Here is a 14,339-nt window from a genome sequence, read left to right as displayed (position 1 = left end):
GTTTCTAAAATTGTTCATGCTTGGAACTTTAACAAGTTAGGGAGTATGATCTTTCATTCAGTTAATTAAACTGCAAACTGCATTTTTTAAAAGTTGAACTATCGTTTCTCCTGGTAATTTATAGATATGTATTTCAAAGATTTCTTGTTCTTAACCATCCACAAGATAGTTCATTGGGGAAAACACTCAGTAATGCAGCCTGGCAGAAAATTCCAAAGAAAAGCATCTCAAAAGGTTCTAATCCATCTGGATTTGAGTGAGGGTAATTATCACCTTTATGGGCAGCATTGACTTTCACGCATCCCAGTACCTGATTAGCCAGATTGGGATAGGAAGATAAGGAAAACAGATGAAAGACTTAGTTTGCTTAATTATGAATATTTATAATGAAAATGTTTCAGGAAATAGTCAAAGAAATCTAGAACATAAAAGATCTTGTTTAATGTTTCATGGTGAGACAAAGGAAGTCTAGTATCTATTTCTACATAAACCTGAATTTGTGAAGTTTGCTTTTAGATTGCTGTTTGGTAATTTTCATCACTAAAATGAAATGTCTGCTTCCTCTATACAGAAAGAGAGCAGATTTCCTAAATGATTATAAATGACAAGAAAAAGAAGCAGAACTAAGTACATATACAATTGAGTGCTTTGGAAAATGACCTTGCTTCCTTTGATTTTAATGAACTTAATATAGCCAACCCTCTAAGAATCTAATTCTAAAGTCTTAGGAAAAAAGTAAGCTGAAAAATTCAAAAGCCATAGCCTTAGCCTTTCTCATGTGGCCCCTCCTTCCCTTTTTTTCTGCTTGTTTCTTTTTCTGTCTTTCTTTTCTTTCTTTCTTTTTTTTTTTTTTTTTTTTTTTTTGTTGCTGTTTTGCTGCAGGCGAGTGATTCTGATCTTGTTCTTCTGGCCAGCCTCCCGCTCTCTCTCCTTGACTCTGGCTTGTGCTGGTGGATATCCTTTTCCTACCACAGCAGCACTTCTCACTTCGGGATCAGGAGGCCTATTTGCTTTCATGACTACTTTCCTTCTATGACAGGAATGATTTAAACTTTACCTAAATTTAACAATGTCTTGGTAAGTGAAAGCTTAGGCAGTTTAGAATTTGCTTTTGATCTTTTTATTTCTTAGCTTAAAAACATTTTTTTTTAATTATTAAGCCAGACCAGATTTTTTTTATCCTGGAAAATTGGTCTTAGTAAAGAATTTTTAAAAGTATATATATTGATGTATTTAAGGAACAAAGTATATTTGCATTTTTGAAGTTCTGATAGTAACCTGAATAAGTTGGATTGTGTTACTTTAGAAATTGATCCCCTTTTGTAACTCATTGGTCATTTAGAAAGATTAAAAAGTAGTTTTGTACAAAAGTAGCTTTAGTACTAAAACATTTGATTAATGGCATATTTATAACTTTTAAAACTTGCCACTTCCATTGTGTTGCTCAACTCTGTTATTTTTAGTGTTTGGTTCATAAACAAAGTTTGTTGGTCCGCTCCAGAGGAAGGAATTCTCATTTAACAGCAGAGAGAGCTGGCTTGAATTCTGCTTCACTGCTGAGGAGTCAGTGGAAAAGTCTCTTTTTGCTTCTTTATCTTTGGCAATGTTGAACTTTACCTGAGCCCTGTGCTCCTGGAAAACAGCCAAGAAATTAAGACACCCCCATCCAAACCCTCTCCCCTATTTGTGTTCCGAGAAAAGACTTACCGCAGAGAACCCCCTTCCCCATTGGACTTAGATAAGACACCTGGAGGCCCCCTTGTCTACCTGTGACAAGGCCAGGCACAGACCCTCCGATTTCCCATTCCTTGCATCATGAACGATTAGATGAACTCTTTATACCACTGGTAGATCTGAACAAAACACTGACTGAACCAAACTGTTAAGTATTCTCCTTCCTCCAGGCCATAAATGTTGACTCTCCGTCAGCCTGAGCCAACACACAGCCCTCCTTCAGGGCCCTCCCGAAAATCTGCACATCTCAAGAAAAGACATTCCCTGATCAGTGTGTCTAGTCCCACCACTCACTCCCCATACCTGCTGCCTTCTAGCCTTGTTTGCTGCTCTCTATAAAAGAAAAACTCTTTTCTGCCTCACCTTGGAGATTCTTGCAGATCTTATAGTCGTAGTATTCTTCCTATTGCAATAATCCTCCCCCATTACAGTCATCTTTCAAATAAAGTTCTTAACTAAATCCAGATTTGTTTTCTCTGACGTATTTCAGTTTTTTAATTTATAAAATGGAATTGGTAGATGACCTAACTTCTTAATTATGGTTATTCAAAGAATAAAATGAAAATAGACTAGAAAGAACAAAATAAGAAATAGAGCCATAAAAGCACAAGCCAAATGGCATGTCAAAATGGGATCTGTAACAGCCTGGACAACAGAGCAAGACTCCATCTCAAAAAAAAAAAAAAAAAAGAGTGTCTCATTCGGAGGGGTTTTAGTGCATGCACTGCTCTATCCCACGTTAAGGGAGTGTGGCATTGGTAGAACGCATCATGGGTCTTCCGTGTTTTTTCCTTGGAATTTGTTTTCTTAGTTCAGACAATGGTAAATTGTAAAAGAAAATCTGTGGTAAAGTATTGTGATTGTACAGTATTGGCTGAGATAACATTTTCTGTGTTTTTATTAGCTTCAAATTTTAGGAACTGTATTTAGTAGTACTGACTTGGGAAACATAGTAGAAGATTCTTTTTTTTTTTTTTTAATCACTTATTATTACTTGAAATGTTTTTCCTTAACTTTTTTCACATTTTTATAAGTTTGGCGCAAACTATGAAGACTCTAAGGCTAAGAAAGAACACTGTGAAATTTTCATTATATAGACACTTTACAAATACTCTGATCTTTGCCGTGCTGGGTAAGCTATTTAATTTTTCTTATAATAAATTATCTTAGTATTGTTATGTTCCTTCAAAGGTGACTTTGTGTGTGTGTTGCAGCTTCTGTAGTATTTATGGTGTGGACAACTAAGACATTTAGAATTGCAAAATGCCAATCAGTAAGTATAATCTTTCTATTTAAACAGTTGTTATTTTTATTTGTACTATTTTGTATAATTTTGAAGAATTTATGCTTGTAAACAGAGGTGATTAGTGGAGATTTTCTTTCTACTTTAAACTATTTTTTACAGAGTTACAAAAAATTTTAACTCCTCCAAGTGAGTTTGAAAAAGTTCCTTCTAAATCTCCTTTTCCTATTATGCCCTTTTCTCAAGTTCTTTTTATGTATTTTGAAAACAAATTATCTTCTTATATACCCTAACAGGAAATTCTCTTCTTCCTGCACACCATGAAATTGAGTGGTTTTGTATGTAGGTGGGACTTGAAATCTTAAGACTGCCATGTTTCTAGGATCATGTGTTCAGTATGGGTATTCGAGAGATGTTTTCCACGGATTCTCATGTTGGAAGAAGATACATTTCTTAGAATATAAAAGGTCCTCTTTTGGGGATTTCTTAAGATTTGGAGCTAGTCTCTAGTGCTGTATAAATAATCACAAAAAGCCCTCTGAAAATTCAGAGCTTTTGCTGCCTTAGAGACAATGAAAGAAGAGGCTGGGCCTTCTGAAATTTCTTTTTTCTCCTTCCCTTCTCTTAGTATTTGCCACTTGAAATCCTAAGTATATGTTTTGCATTTTTTGTTTTTGAGATCTTTCTGTTAACCTAAAAATTTTATGGCAGGGAATATTTGTAACACTACACAGCCTTTTAGAAACATTTTTTGAACAATATAGGTTTCTTGGAAAAATATGTGCTTGTTTGTTTTGAAGGCTTACTTGTTGGAAAGATTCCATTGTACTTGTCATTGTACACTATTTGAATGGGAAACCTGTATAGTTATCATAAGAAAATTAACTTTTCATGTTTGAATTGTCCTTATTTTAGGATTGGATGGAACGTTGGGTTGATGATGCATTTTGGAGCTTCCTTTTTTCACTTATCCTTATTGTAATCATGTTTTTGTGGAGACCATCAGCAAACAATCAGAGGTACCTAACATAGGAAATTTCAAGTCGGCAAGCATTTGTCGATCACCTTCTATAGTGTCAAGAACACGTTTATAGAAACCAGGGGAGTAGTCCTTGCTTTTAAGGACTATATAGTCAAGTAGGGAGATAAGCAAAACAAATGCAAGACAGTGAAAAAAGATGTATAGACTAGTCTGGGGTAAGATGGAAGAGGGATGAGGAAGACTTTTTGAAAAGGCAGCGCTTATATTACACCTTGGGGAAAGGAATAGGACAACAAATGACTAAACTAGGAAAGAATGTCCATTTTCTGGGGTAGTGGGAAAGGCATGAGATACTTTGGAGACCAGTGAGACATGCAGTTTGGTTAATACCACGTACTCATACTGGAGAGAGATCAAGTTGGAAGGGAGAGGTGCAGCCAAAATGACAAAAGACTTCAGTGTCAAGTTCAGAAAGTTGCACTTAAGACTGCATGTGGTGGGAAGCCTTACCTTCCTTGCTTTATCCCTCTGCCCCAAGGAAAGAACTTAAGTTCTTGTCCATTCGTTAGGGGAAACTGAAAAAGTATATACAGATTGAATATCCCAAATCCAGAATGCTCCAAAATCCAAAACTTTTTGAGCACTGACAGGATACTCAACAGAAGTGCTCGTGGGAACATTTTGAATTTCAGATTTTCAGATTTGGGATGCTCAGCTGGTAAATATAATGCAAATATTCCAAAATCTAAAAACATCCAAAACTCTAAACATTTCTGGTCTCAAGCATTTTGCATAAAGGCTACTCAACCTGTATCAGTATATGTGTTTCTCCTGTCCTTTTTAAAATTATACAATAATATATATACATACTTACATATACCTGCTGTTCTGTACATTCCTGTTTAAAATATATCTTTCTGGCTGGGTGCAGTGGCTCATGCCTAAAAGCACTTTGGGCAGCCAAGTGGGTGAATCACTTGAGCCCAGGAATTGGAGACCAGCCTGGGAAACAAAGCGAAACCCTATCTCTACAAAAAAATACAAATATTAGCTGAGTGCAGTGATGTGTGCCTGTACTCCCAGCTACTTGGCAGGCTGAAGTAGGAGGATGGCTTGAGCCTAGGAGGTGGAAGTTGCAGTGAACTGAGATCATGCCACTGCTGCTACACTCCAGCTTGGACAACAGAGCCAGACCCATCTCAAAAAATCAAAAGTATGTTCCCATATCAGCATATATAGATCTATCACATTACTTTTAATGGCTATATGGCATTTCATAACATGAATGTAAATGTAACATAATTTATATAAGCAGTCCCTGGTTATTATTTTGTTTAAAAAATAGATTTTTGCTATTATCAATCATGTTTTTAGAATGCTGTTGGACATCATCTTGGCAAACTTTTGTTAGTATAATGTAAGGTAAATGCATTTTACTTTGATGGCTATTGCCAGATGACCCTCCAAAAAGGTTGTTTTGATTCACACTTTATCAGCAGTATTTTGATCTTATCACCTAGGAAATGTGGCCCAATCAATGGGCCTTATTTTCACCAATCAGATTAGCAACTTCTCTTTTTTTAGGGAATAAACTGACAAGTGGTAAGCAGAGAGGTAAGCCTGACATGGAGAAAGAAAGAGCAGAAAGTTCCCTTCCTTCAACATTAAATATTGCTAAATTGCTTGGCAGAATGATTTTATCCACTTACACTTTTACAAGTGGTTTGAGAACTCTAGTTTCAAAATTTCTTCACAATAATTCTAGCTAATTTGAAAGTAAAATAATTACATTTTCATTATTTTAAAGTATAAGAAATGTTTTAAATGTAGATTTCTTATACGATGACTTTTAGATAGAAACTGAAAATTGAACAAGCTTAAACATACTAGTAAAACTACTACTCATTTTTGCTATAGATATGCCTTCATGCCCTTAATAGATGATTCTGATGATGAAATTGAGGAATTCATGGTAACTTCTGAAAATTTAAGTGAGTAATATGTTTTCTTTTTAAATGACCACTGTACATATTGTAACAGAAATACTGTACCTTTACCCAAGGTCACATACATTGTTTTTTTCCTATAAAATATTTTTAAAACTTTATCTTCAGAAACCCTATTTTGGTAGACAATAACAAAAAGAAAAGTCAATGATGAAATTTTCAAGACTATTAATGTAGTTTGAGCTTTTGTTACACGTTTGAGCTTGTTACTCATTTTGTAAAATGTTGAAATAGTTACACTGTATTTCATAAGAGTGGTTTGGTGTATATTGTGCTTAGCTGCTAAATAATGTTCATCTTGATGATTGAGTTTCTTTGAGTTGCATCTTCTTGCTCTTTTTAAAGTATGTACACCTGTAATTTCTGGTCATGCCCAAAGCATTTCTACTTACGGTTTTAATGGTATTTTCATTCTTTCTATTAATTGCTACATAGCATTTTAGCATTTTATTAGTTTTATTATAATCTAAGCATCTGTTAAGGCAACATCAATAAGTAACTCATATGTTGAGGGTAATTTTATCTTTATTTCTTTTTTTTTTGTCTTCTTTGGCTTCTTTTAGTAACATTTTTTCACTTTATTTTGGTTCTCTAATACATCAATCAAATAGAAAACAGGAAAATAAATAGAAAAAGTCATCAAATCTAAAAGTAATTACTTTGAAAAGATTAGTGAAAAATGGCTTAACCTCTAGCTAGTCTAAACCAGAAATAAAAAGAAACTAGTGGATCCTTGAATAATGTGGGGTTAGGCATGCCAGTCTCCTGAGTAGTTGAAAATCTCCTTATAACTTTTGACTCTCCCAAAATTTAACTACTGATAGCCAACTGTTGACCAGAAGCCTCACTGTTAACATAGTTATCACATATTTTGTATGTTATATGTATTTTATACTGTATTACTACAATAAAGTAGGTAGAGCAAAGAAAATGTTATTAGGTAGAAGGAAAGGAGAGTCAGGAAAGGCAGACATATATGGTGTAATTTTTATTGAAAAAAACTCACATGTAGGTGGACCCAAGCAATTCAAACCCATGTTGTTCAAGGGTCAACTGTAGTACTGTAAGACAAATGTCTAATTTTGGAAATGATAGAGAGGACATTACTACAGTAAAAAAGGTAAATAAGGGAATATTGTGAACAAATTTATGGTAATAAATTGGGCAATCTGGATGAGACAGACAGATTCCTTGAAAAATACACATAACAACCCAATCTTAATTCTAACCCTGTGCCACTAAGTCTGAGTAGCTCTGGTCTATTAAAGCAATTAAAAAAAAAATTTTTTTTTTAATTTAAAATCTTTGTATAATAGGCTCAAATGGATTCACTAGTGAGTTCTTCCAAATACTTAAGGAAGAAATGTTCTAATTTTACCAAAATCTTTAGAATATAAAGCAGGCAGGAGTACTTTTAAGTCCAGCATAACTGAAATGCCAAAGTCTAACAGACATTACAAGAAAAAATTATAGACCAATATCATTAATGAGTAGACACATAGAAGTTATTTAAAGATATTAGCAAATAAAATCTAGCAAAGTATAGAAAGACAGTCATGATCAAGTGGACTTTATCCCAGGGTTGCAAGACTGTTTTAACATTCTAAAAATTACTCAATATAATTCATCATATTAAAATAGTACATATAAGGCTGAGTGTGGTGGCTCATGCCTATAATTCCAACACTTTGGGAGCCCAAGGCAGGCAGATCACCTGAGGTCAGGAGTTCAAGACCAGCCTGGCCAACATGGCAAAACCCTGTCTCTACTAAAAATACAAAAATTATCTGGGTATGGTAGTGTGTGCCTGTAATCCCAGCTCCTCGGAAGGCTGAGACAGGAAAATCTCTTGAACCCAGGAGGGAGAGGGAGGTTGCAGTGAGCCAAGCCACTGTACTCCAGCCTGGGTGACAGAGCAAGGCTCTGTCTCAACAAAGAAATAAAAATAAAATAGTACAAATAAAAGAAGAAAGAAGAAAAAAATGACGTAAGTATCTCAGTGGATGCAAATAACAAAAGCCTCAACAAACTAATTCTAAAATGGTATGAAAACATTCTACAGTTAAAATTCTATTTAGTGGTGAACACTTTCTTCTCAAGATTAGGAATCAAGTACAAGGATATCTACACATCACTTTGATTCTGTGTTGTATAGGAGGTCCTATTCAGTGCAGAGAGGCAAAACAAACAAAACTCCAACAAATATAAAAGAAGGAGCACGTGGAAAGGAAGAAATAAAACTGTGTTTATTCTCAGGCAACAAGAATATATGTGGAAAATCCCGAGGAGTCTACAGAAAAGAAAAAGTACAGTAGAACTAATAAGTGACTGTGACGGTCATAGGGTATAGGTCCAATATACAGAAATCAGTTGTTTTTGTACATATTCACTGAAAACAGTTGAACGTAAAGTTTAAAATGTTATTTACCATACCTTCAAAAATAAAATATTCAGATTAAGTTTAATGAAAATGTAAAACCTCTGCAATGAAAACTGTAGAGAGAAATTTTAGAATAAGTAAATGTAGAGATAGAACATGTGTCTGAATTGGAACTCTCAATATTAAGCTGTCAGTTTCCCAATCTGATAAGTAGATTCAGTGCAATCCCAATTATAATTCTAGCTGATTTAAATATATATATATAATGGTTACGTTGATTCTAAAATGTATATGGAAAAGCAAAAGACCTAGAAGATCCTTAACATTCTTGTAGTTACAACATGAGTGAACCTTGAAAACATTATGTTAAGTAAAAGAAGCCAATCACAAAAGACCACATACTGCATAATTTTGTTGATATGAAAGGTCCAGGCTGGGCACAGAGGCTGATACCTGTAATCCCAGCACTTTGGGAGGCCAAGGAGGGCAGATCACCTGAGGTCAGGAATTTGAGACCAGCCTGGCCAACATGGCAAAACCTCATCTCTACTAAAAGTACAAAAATTAGCCAGGCGTGGTGATGGACGCCTATAATCACAGCTACTCAGGAGGCTGAGGCAGGGAAATCACTTAAACCTGGGAGGCAGAGGTTGCAGTGAGCCGAGATTATGCCACTGCACTCAAGCCTGGGCGACAAGAGCAAGACTACATCTCAAAAAAAAAAAAAAAAAAGAAAGGAAAGAAAAGGTCCAGAATAGGCAAGTCTATAGAGGCCGAAAGTAGCTCCGTGGTCATCAGAGGTTAGAGGAGGGGGAAAGTAGGGAGTGACTGCTAATAGGTTTGGGGTTTCTTTGCGGGGTGATGAAATTTTCCAAAATTGGATAGTCGTGATGATTGTACAACTCTGTGAATATCTCAGAGTCTACTAACTGTACTTCAATATGGTATGTTAATTATATCTCAATAAAATAAAATCAATGGATACTGATTTTAAGACATAGTGATTTCAGATTACAGCAATCCAGACAGTGTGGTATTGGCATAAGGATAGAGAAAACCATCAAGGTAGTAAAATAGAGTCCAGGAATAAACCCATGCATGTGTGGTCACTTGATTTTTGACTAAGTCACCAAGGCTTACATGAGGAAAGGATAGTCTTTTTAGTAAATGGTACTGGAACAACTGGATAAATGTATAGAAAAAAAATCACCTAGACTTTTGCTGCACATCTCACAATCATTAATTCAAGATGGATCACAGACCTAAATGGAAAAGCTTCAACTGTTACTCTTCTAGAAGAAAACAGGAAAATATTTTAATGATATTGGATGGGCTAATTTCCTAGGACACAAAAAGCAGTAACCATTAAATTAAAAAATGAGACTTTATCAAAATTAAAAATCTATGCTCATCAGGAAGAATTTAAGAAAATAAGGCTAGCTACAGCAGGATATTCTCAATACATATATATCTGACAAAGGCCTTCTATACCAGAATATAAGTAGAATTCCTGTAAATCAATAAATGATAACCCATGAAGCAAAAAATGAACAGAAGACTTGTGTAGACACTTCAAGGAAGACATAGGAATGGCCAATAAACCCGTTGAAAGGTGCTCGATATAATCGGTCATCAGGGAAATGCAAATTAAGACCATAATGCTACCACACATCTGCTACAGTGGTTAAAATTAAAAAGTCTGATAGTATGAACTATTGGAGAAAATGTGGAACAGCTGGCTCTCTCATACAGTACTTGAAGGAAGGTAAAGTAGGATGACCTCTTTAGAAAGCAATGTGACAGCTTCTTACAAAGTTAAGCATATACTTACCTTACAGTCCAGCTGTTCCACTCTAAGGATTTTACCCAGAAAAATGAAGCAGACATCTATAGAAAGACAATGTTTATAGCAGCTTTATTCTTAGTAGTCCAAAACTGGAATAACACAATTATCTACGAACAGGTGAAAAGTTAAAGAAATTGTGGTATATCCATACAATGGAATACTTTCCAGTAATAAAAAGAACACTGTATAACATGACTAAATCTCAAAATTGTTTATATTGCATGAAAGTAGCCAAATCCAAAAGTATGTAGACTCTCTATACTGTGGTTCTATAAATGAAGTTCTTGAACAGGGAAAACAAACTATAATGATTATCTAATTAGAGCAGTGGTTGCTTTTGGTGAGATGGGGATGGACTGGAAAGGAACTTAAAGAACCTTTTGTGATAATGGAAATGTTAACTGTATTAATTGGCATGGCAGTTACTCAAGTGTATATATTTGTCAGGTTTCTTCAACTATACACCTAAAATGTGTATATATTTTATATATTTGTATATATATATACACACACACACACACACACTTCAGTGTTTAAAGATCACTGTATTCCCCATCTAAGATAAATGTTGGAGTTTCAAATATCCCAGGAAAACATTTTTTGATTGAGGAACCTCATCTTCATTTATTACATCGGCTTATGTTATAATTATCCTACTTTATGGAGAAGCAATATTTGCAAATTAGTGTAATAACAAAAGTGACTACTTACTGGGCATAGATTGTGTGTCAGGCGTTTTATATGTGCTAACTTGTTCAGTGGTTACCAGAACTCTATGAAGTAGATGCTATTATTATACCCAGTTTATAGTCAGAAACACTAATTCACAGGAAGTTAATTGCTTTCCCCAAGATTCCAGTGAGGCAGTCTACTTCCAGGACACAGGCACTTAGCCTTTGCTCTACTGAAACTGCAAACATACAGAAGATCCTCGGTCAAATATGAAAGAAATCTTGATCTTTCCTATCGTTTTTATGTCTTATGCACATTTCAAAATTTGTACATCAGGGATGTAAAGCGTACCCAAAGATGTGTTTTGTTCTTGAATATACCATGAATTCTAAAGATTTTTAAGTCCATAAACTTTAAAATAATTACAGTTAAGGAAATATGTGTGCATGTTTACTTTTAGAGGAGTTTGTTTAAACTCCTCTAAAACTAGGATTCAAACAAGAAACTTGAAAACCTGGTGGTTCTGACAAACAGTTGTCAAAAATCTGTGAACTTTTTTCATGTATCTTTTCTACATTTCCAAATGGTAAGTTCTGCATCTGCCTAAAGTTTCCACTCTTAACCCTCCATTAAAAAAAAAAAATGTAATTTTTTTTATTAGGTTATTAAATTTCTAAAGGAAAATATTATTTTATGATTTTATATATATGTTTATAATGTCTCTTGTAGCCGAAGGAATAAAATTAAGAGCCTCAAAATCAGTTTCCAATGGAGCAGTTAAGCCTGCCACTTCTGATAACTTTGTGAGTATAGTATATATTTAGTACAATCTTAGTCTTCACTGTTTTAGAGATGAGTGTCATATTCGTTGACTCTCAGAAGAACAGTTTTTAACTAAGGTTTTTGTTGTTATAAAAATTAGTGTTGCTAAGTAGCAATCCTGGTTGTCCATAACTGAAATATCTTCGTTGTAGATCTCACTTCTCACCTGCTATTCCTAGGCCAGCAGCATGAGCGTCATCTGGGAACTTATTAGAGATGCAGAGTCTCGGGCCTACCCCAGATGCTCCTGAATCGGAATCTGCTTTTCAGAAAGATTCCATAGGTTATTTATCTGCATATTCAAGATTGGAAAGCTTTGTTGCAATAAAAGCTTGTGTTAACTTTTCAACATATGAAAGTGATTTTTGAAGCCATTTTAAATAACATTTGTTATCTGTTGGTAAAGAACTTTATGTGTTACCTACACAGTTACCAAAATTAACAGATTTTTCTTGAAGTGGGAAGCTTGAATAAACTTGTAAAACATTGGGCAGAGATAAGCTAAATAATATTTTCTGCATAAAAATGTTTTTGAAGGCGATGATATAAAATGGAAATGTCTATCATACAGTTTTGTACTTTCTTACAACTATATGTGCTGTGATTAATACTATGTAAAAATTTATGTATGCGTATGTGAGTTCCGACAGGATATGTGAAAATATGTTTTATCTGTTCAATTTGGCAAATTCTCTAATTTTTATTTTTGATGATATAATTTTAAAAAGTATGTTATTTGTGTAGTTTTATAGTAATTTAAATTCTTAAAAATTATAATACTTTCAATTATCTAGTGTTAGATCTGTTATACTTTCAATTTGTTAAGTATTTTTTTATTCTATGTATATATGTGAGTTTATTTTAAAACAGTATTTTCAAACATGTCAAGGGAATACTTTTTAATTTCTCTAAAGTAAGTATAATTAGCTCTTAAGCAGAAGCTGGGGGTCTTATATCTCACTGACTTATTTCTACCTGAGACCCACTCAGAGAATTGGGGTTCCTATTAATGCTGGCTCAGTTGCTTGTTTCTCTCTCTAGATTAGCAAAATGTAATTAATACTAGAACCAGACCATTCCATGTAGATAATAAAGAAAAATTTAGATTTATTTATATTATCAACCAAAACATTCAGTATACCTTTTATTTTCTTTCTCCTAGTGAAATAACTATAAGCAAGTTTTCTGTTAAAAATAGATAAGAGGTTAAATAGATTAGATAGATAAGATATATGGATAGATAGATAAGATAGATTAGACAGATTATAGATAAACAGAATAGATTAGATAAAATAGTTTGGAGGGGTGGATAGATTGGATGGATGGATGGATGGATAGATAGATAGATAAAGATAGATAGACAGATAGATACCTCAGCTGACCTGTTCTCCTTTTCTTGCCTCCTGTAGGGAGATGAACATAAATACAAGTGATAAAAATAAATAGACTTTTCTAAAGTTAGACTATTTGAGATCAGGCATGGTGGCTCATGCTTGTAATCCTAGCACTTTGGGAGGCTGAGGCAGTGGATCACTTGAGCTCAGGAGTTTGAGACCAGCCTGGACTACATGATGAAACTCTGTTTCTACTAAAAATACAAAAATTAGCTGGGTGTGGTGGTATGTGACTGTAATCCCAGCTACTCAGGAGGCTAAGGCAGAACCCGGGAGGCAGAGGTTGCAGTGAGCCAAGATTGCACCACTAAACTCCAGCCTGGGCAACAGAGTCAGACTGTGTCTCAAAAAGAAAGAAAGAGAAAGAAAAAATAATACTTGTATTATCTTTTAAAAAAAAAAGTTATCAACTCACATATAAAAACTTGAACAAATTAGGAGGCATAATGAGTGTGGCATAGCAAAAATTCAATATCCTTGCTATTTTCTATCTTAGGAATGAACTTTGTGTTTTTACTGTGATTTCTCAGGACAAAAAAGTACACTTCATGCATCTAACTAAAACCAAGAAGTGTAAAAATCTGAAATCCAATTTTTGTTTGCGTGTGTACGAAAACACTGGCATAATTTCCATATGGCATGAGTGCCAACTTCTTAGGACATATAAAGAAACTAAAAGAATCTCAAGTATTTTCATTTAAACACTCAAATTTTACATATATTCTGTTTTAGAAATTCTGCTGTCAGGTGATATTAAGCAAATGCTAAGTATAAATATTTCTACAGGATGAAGATTTGAAGTGGGTGGAAGAAAATATTCCTTCTTCATTCACGGATGTGTAAGTATCTTCTGTTACAGTTTGATTATAAATTTTAGGCTTTAGTTTAAAAAGGATCATTCTCATCCTTTGTTATATGCTTTTCAAACCTCGCACTTCGTATTCTTGGGTAAGCCCCTATCACCAGTAAATGGCCCTTAACAGAACTACAAAGAAAAACCCTGGCTTGTTTGATTTTTCACTGTACAGCAACCATTTTAAAACTAGTGGCCTGGCCAGGCGCAGTGGCTCACACCTGTAATCCCAGCACTTTGGGAGGCTGAGGTGGGCGGATCATGAGGTCAAGAGATCGAGACCATCCTGGCCAACATGGTGAAACCTCATTTCTACTAAAAATACAAAAATTAACTGGGCTTGGTGGTATGTGCCTGTAGTCCCAGCTACTTGGTAGGCTGAGGCAGGAGAATTGCTTGAACCTGGA

At 34.5% G+C, this 14,339-nt stretch overlaps 1 protein-coding gene across 3 annotated transcripts in view; it reads left to right on the top strand.

The window, feature by feature from the left end:
- TMEM87B (transmembrane protein 87B) overlaps nucleotides 1-14,339 on the top strand; it is a 158,093-nt gene that overhangs the window by 133,485 nt on the left and 10,269 nt on the right. For 2 of the 3 annotated variants that reach the window (XM_064371636.1, XM_064371634.1), the window contains 6 exons: nucleotides 2,760-2,866; nucleotides 2,949-3,007; nucleotides 3,893-3,996; nucleotides 5,877-5,950; nucleotides 11,593-11,666; nucleotides 13,866-13,918. In XM_064371636.1, the coding sequence (XP_064227706.1) occupies nucleotides 2,760-2,866; nucleotides 2,949-3,007; nucleotides 3,893-3,996; nucleotides 5,877-5,950; nucleotides 11,593-11,666; nucleotides 13,866-13,918 (471 nt within the window). Of the gene's footprint in view, nucleotides 1-882; nucleotides 957-2,759; nucleotides 2,867-2,948; nucleotides 3,008-3,892; nucleotides 3,997-5,876; nucleotides 5,951-11,592; nucleotides 11,667-13,865; nucleotides 13,919-14,339 lie in introns of all 3 variants that reach the window. The other variant, XM_064371635.1, reaches the window with a different exon arrangement.

Source organism: Aotus nancymaae, unplaced genomic scaffold (genome assembly GCF_030222135.1).
Source record: "Aotus nancymaae isolate 86718 unplaced genomic scaffold, 86718_ANA_hifiasm-v0.15.2.pri h1tg000155l, whole genome shotgun sequence".
NCBI classification, from domain to species: Eukaryota; Metazoa; Chordata; class Mammalia; order Primates; family Aotidae; genus Aotus; species Aotus nancymaae.
The sequence above is the reverse complement of the archived record's forward strand: the minus strand, read 5'-3'. Positions and strand labels throughout refer to the sequence as shown.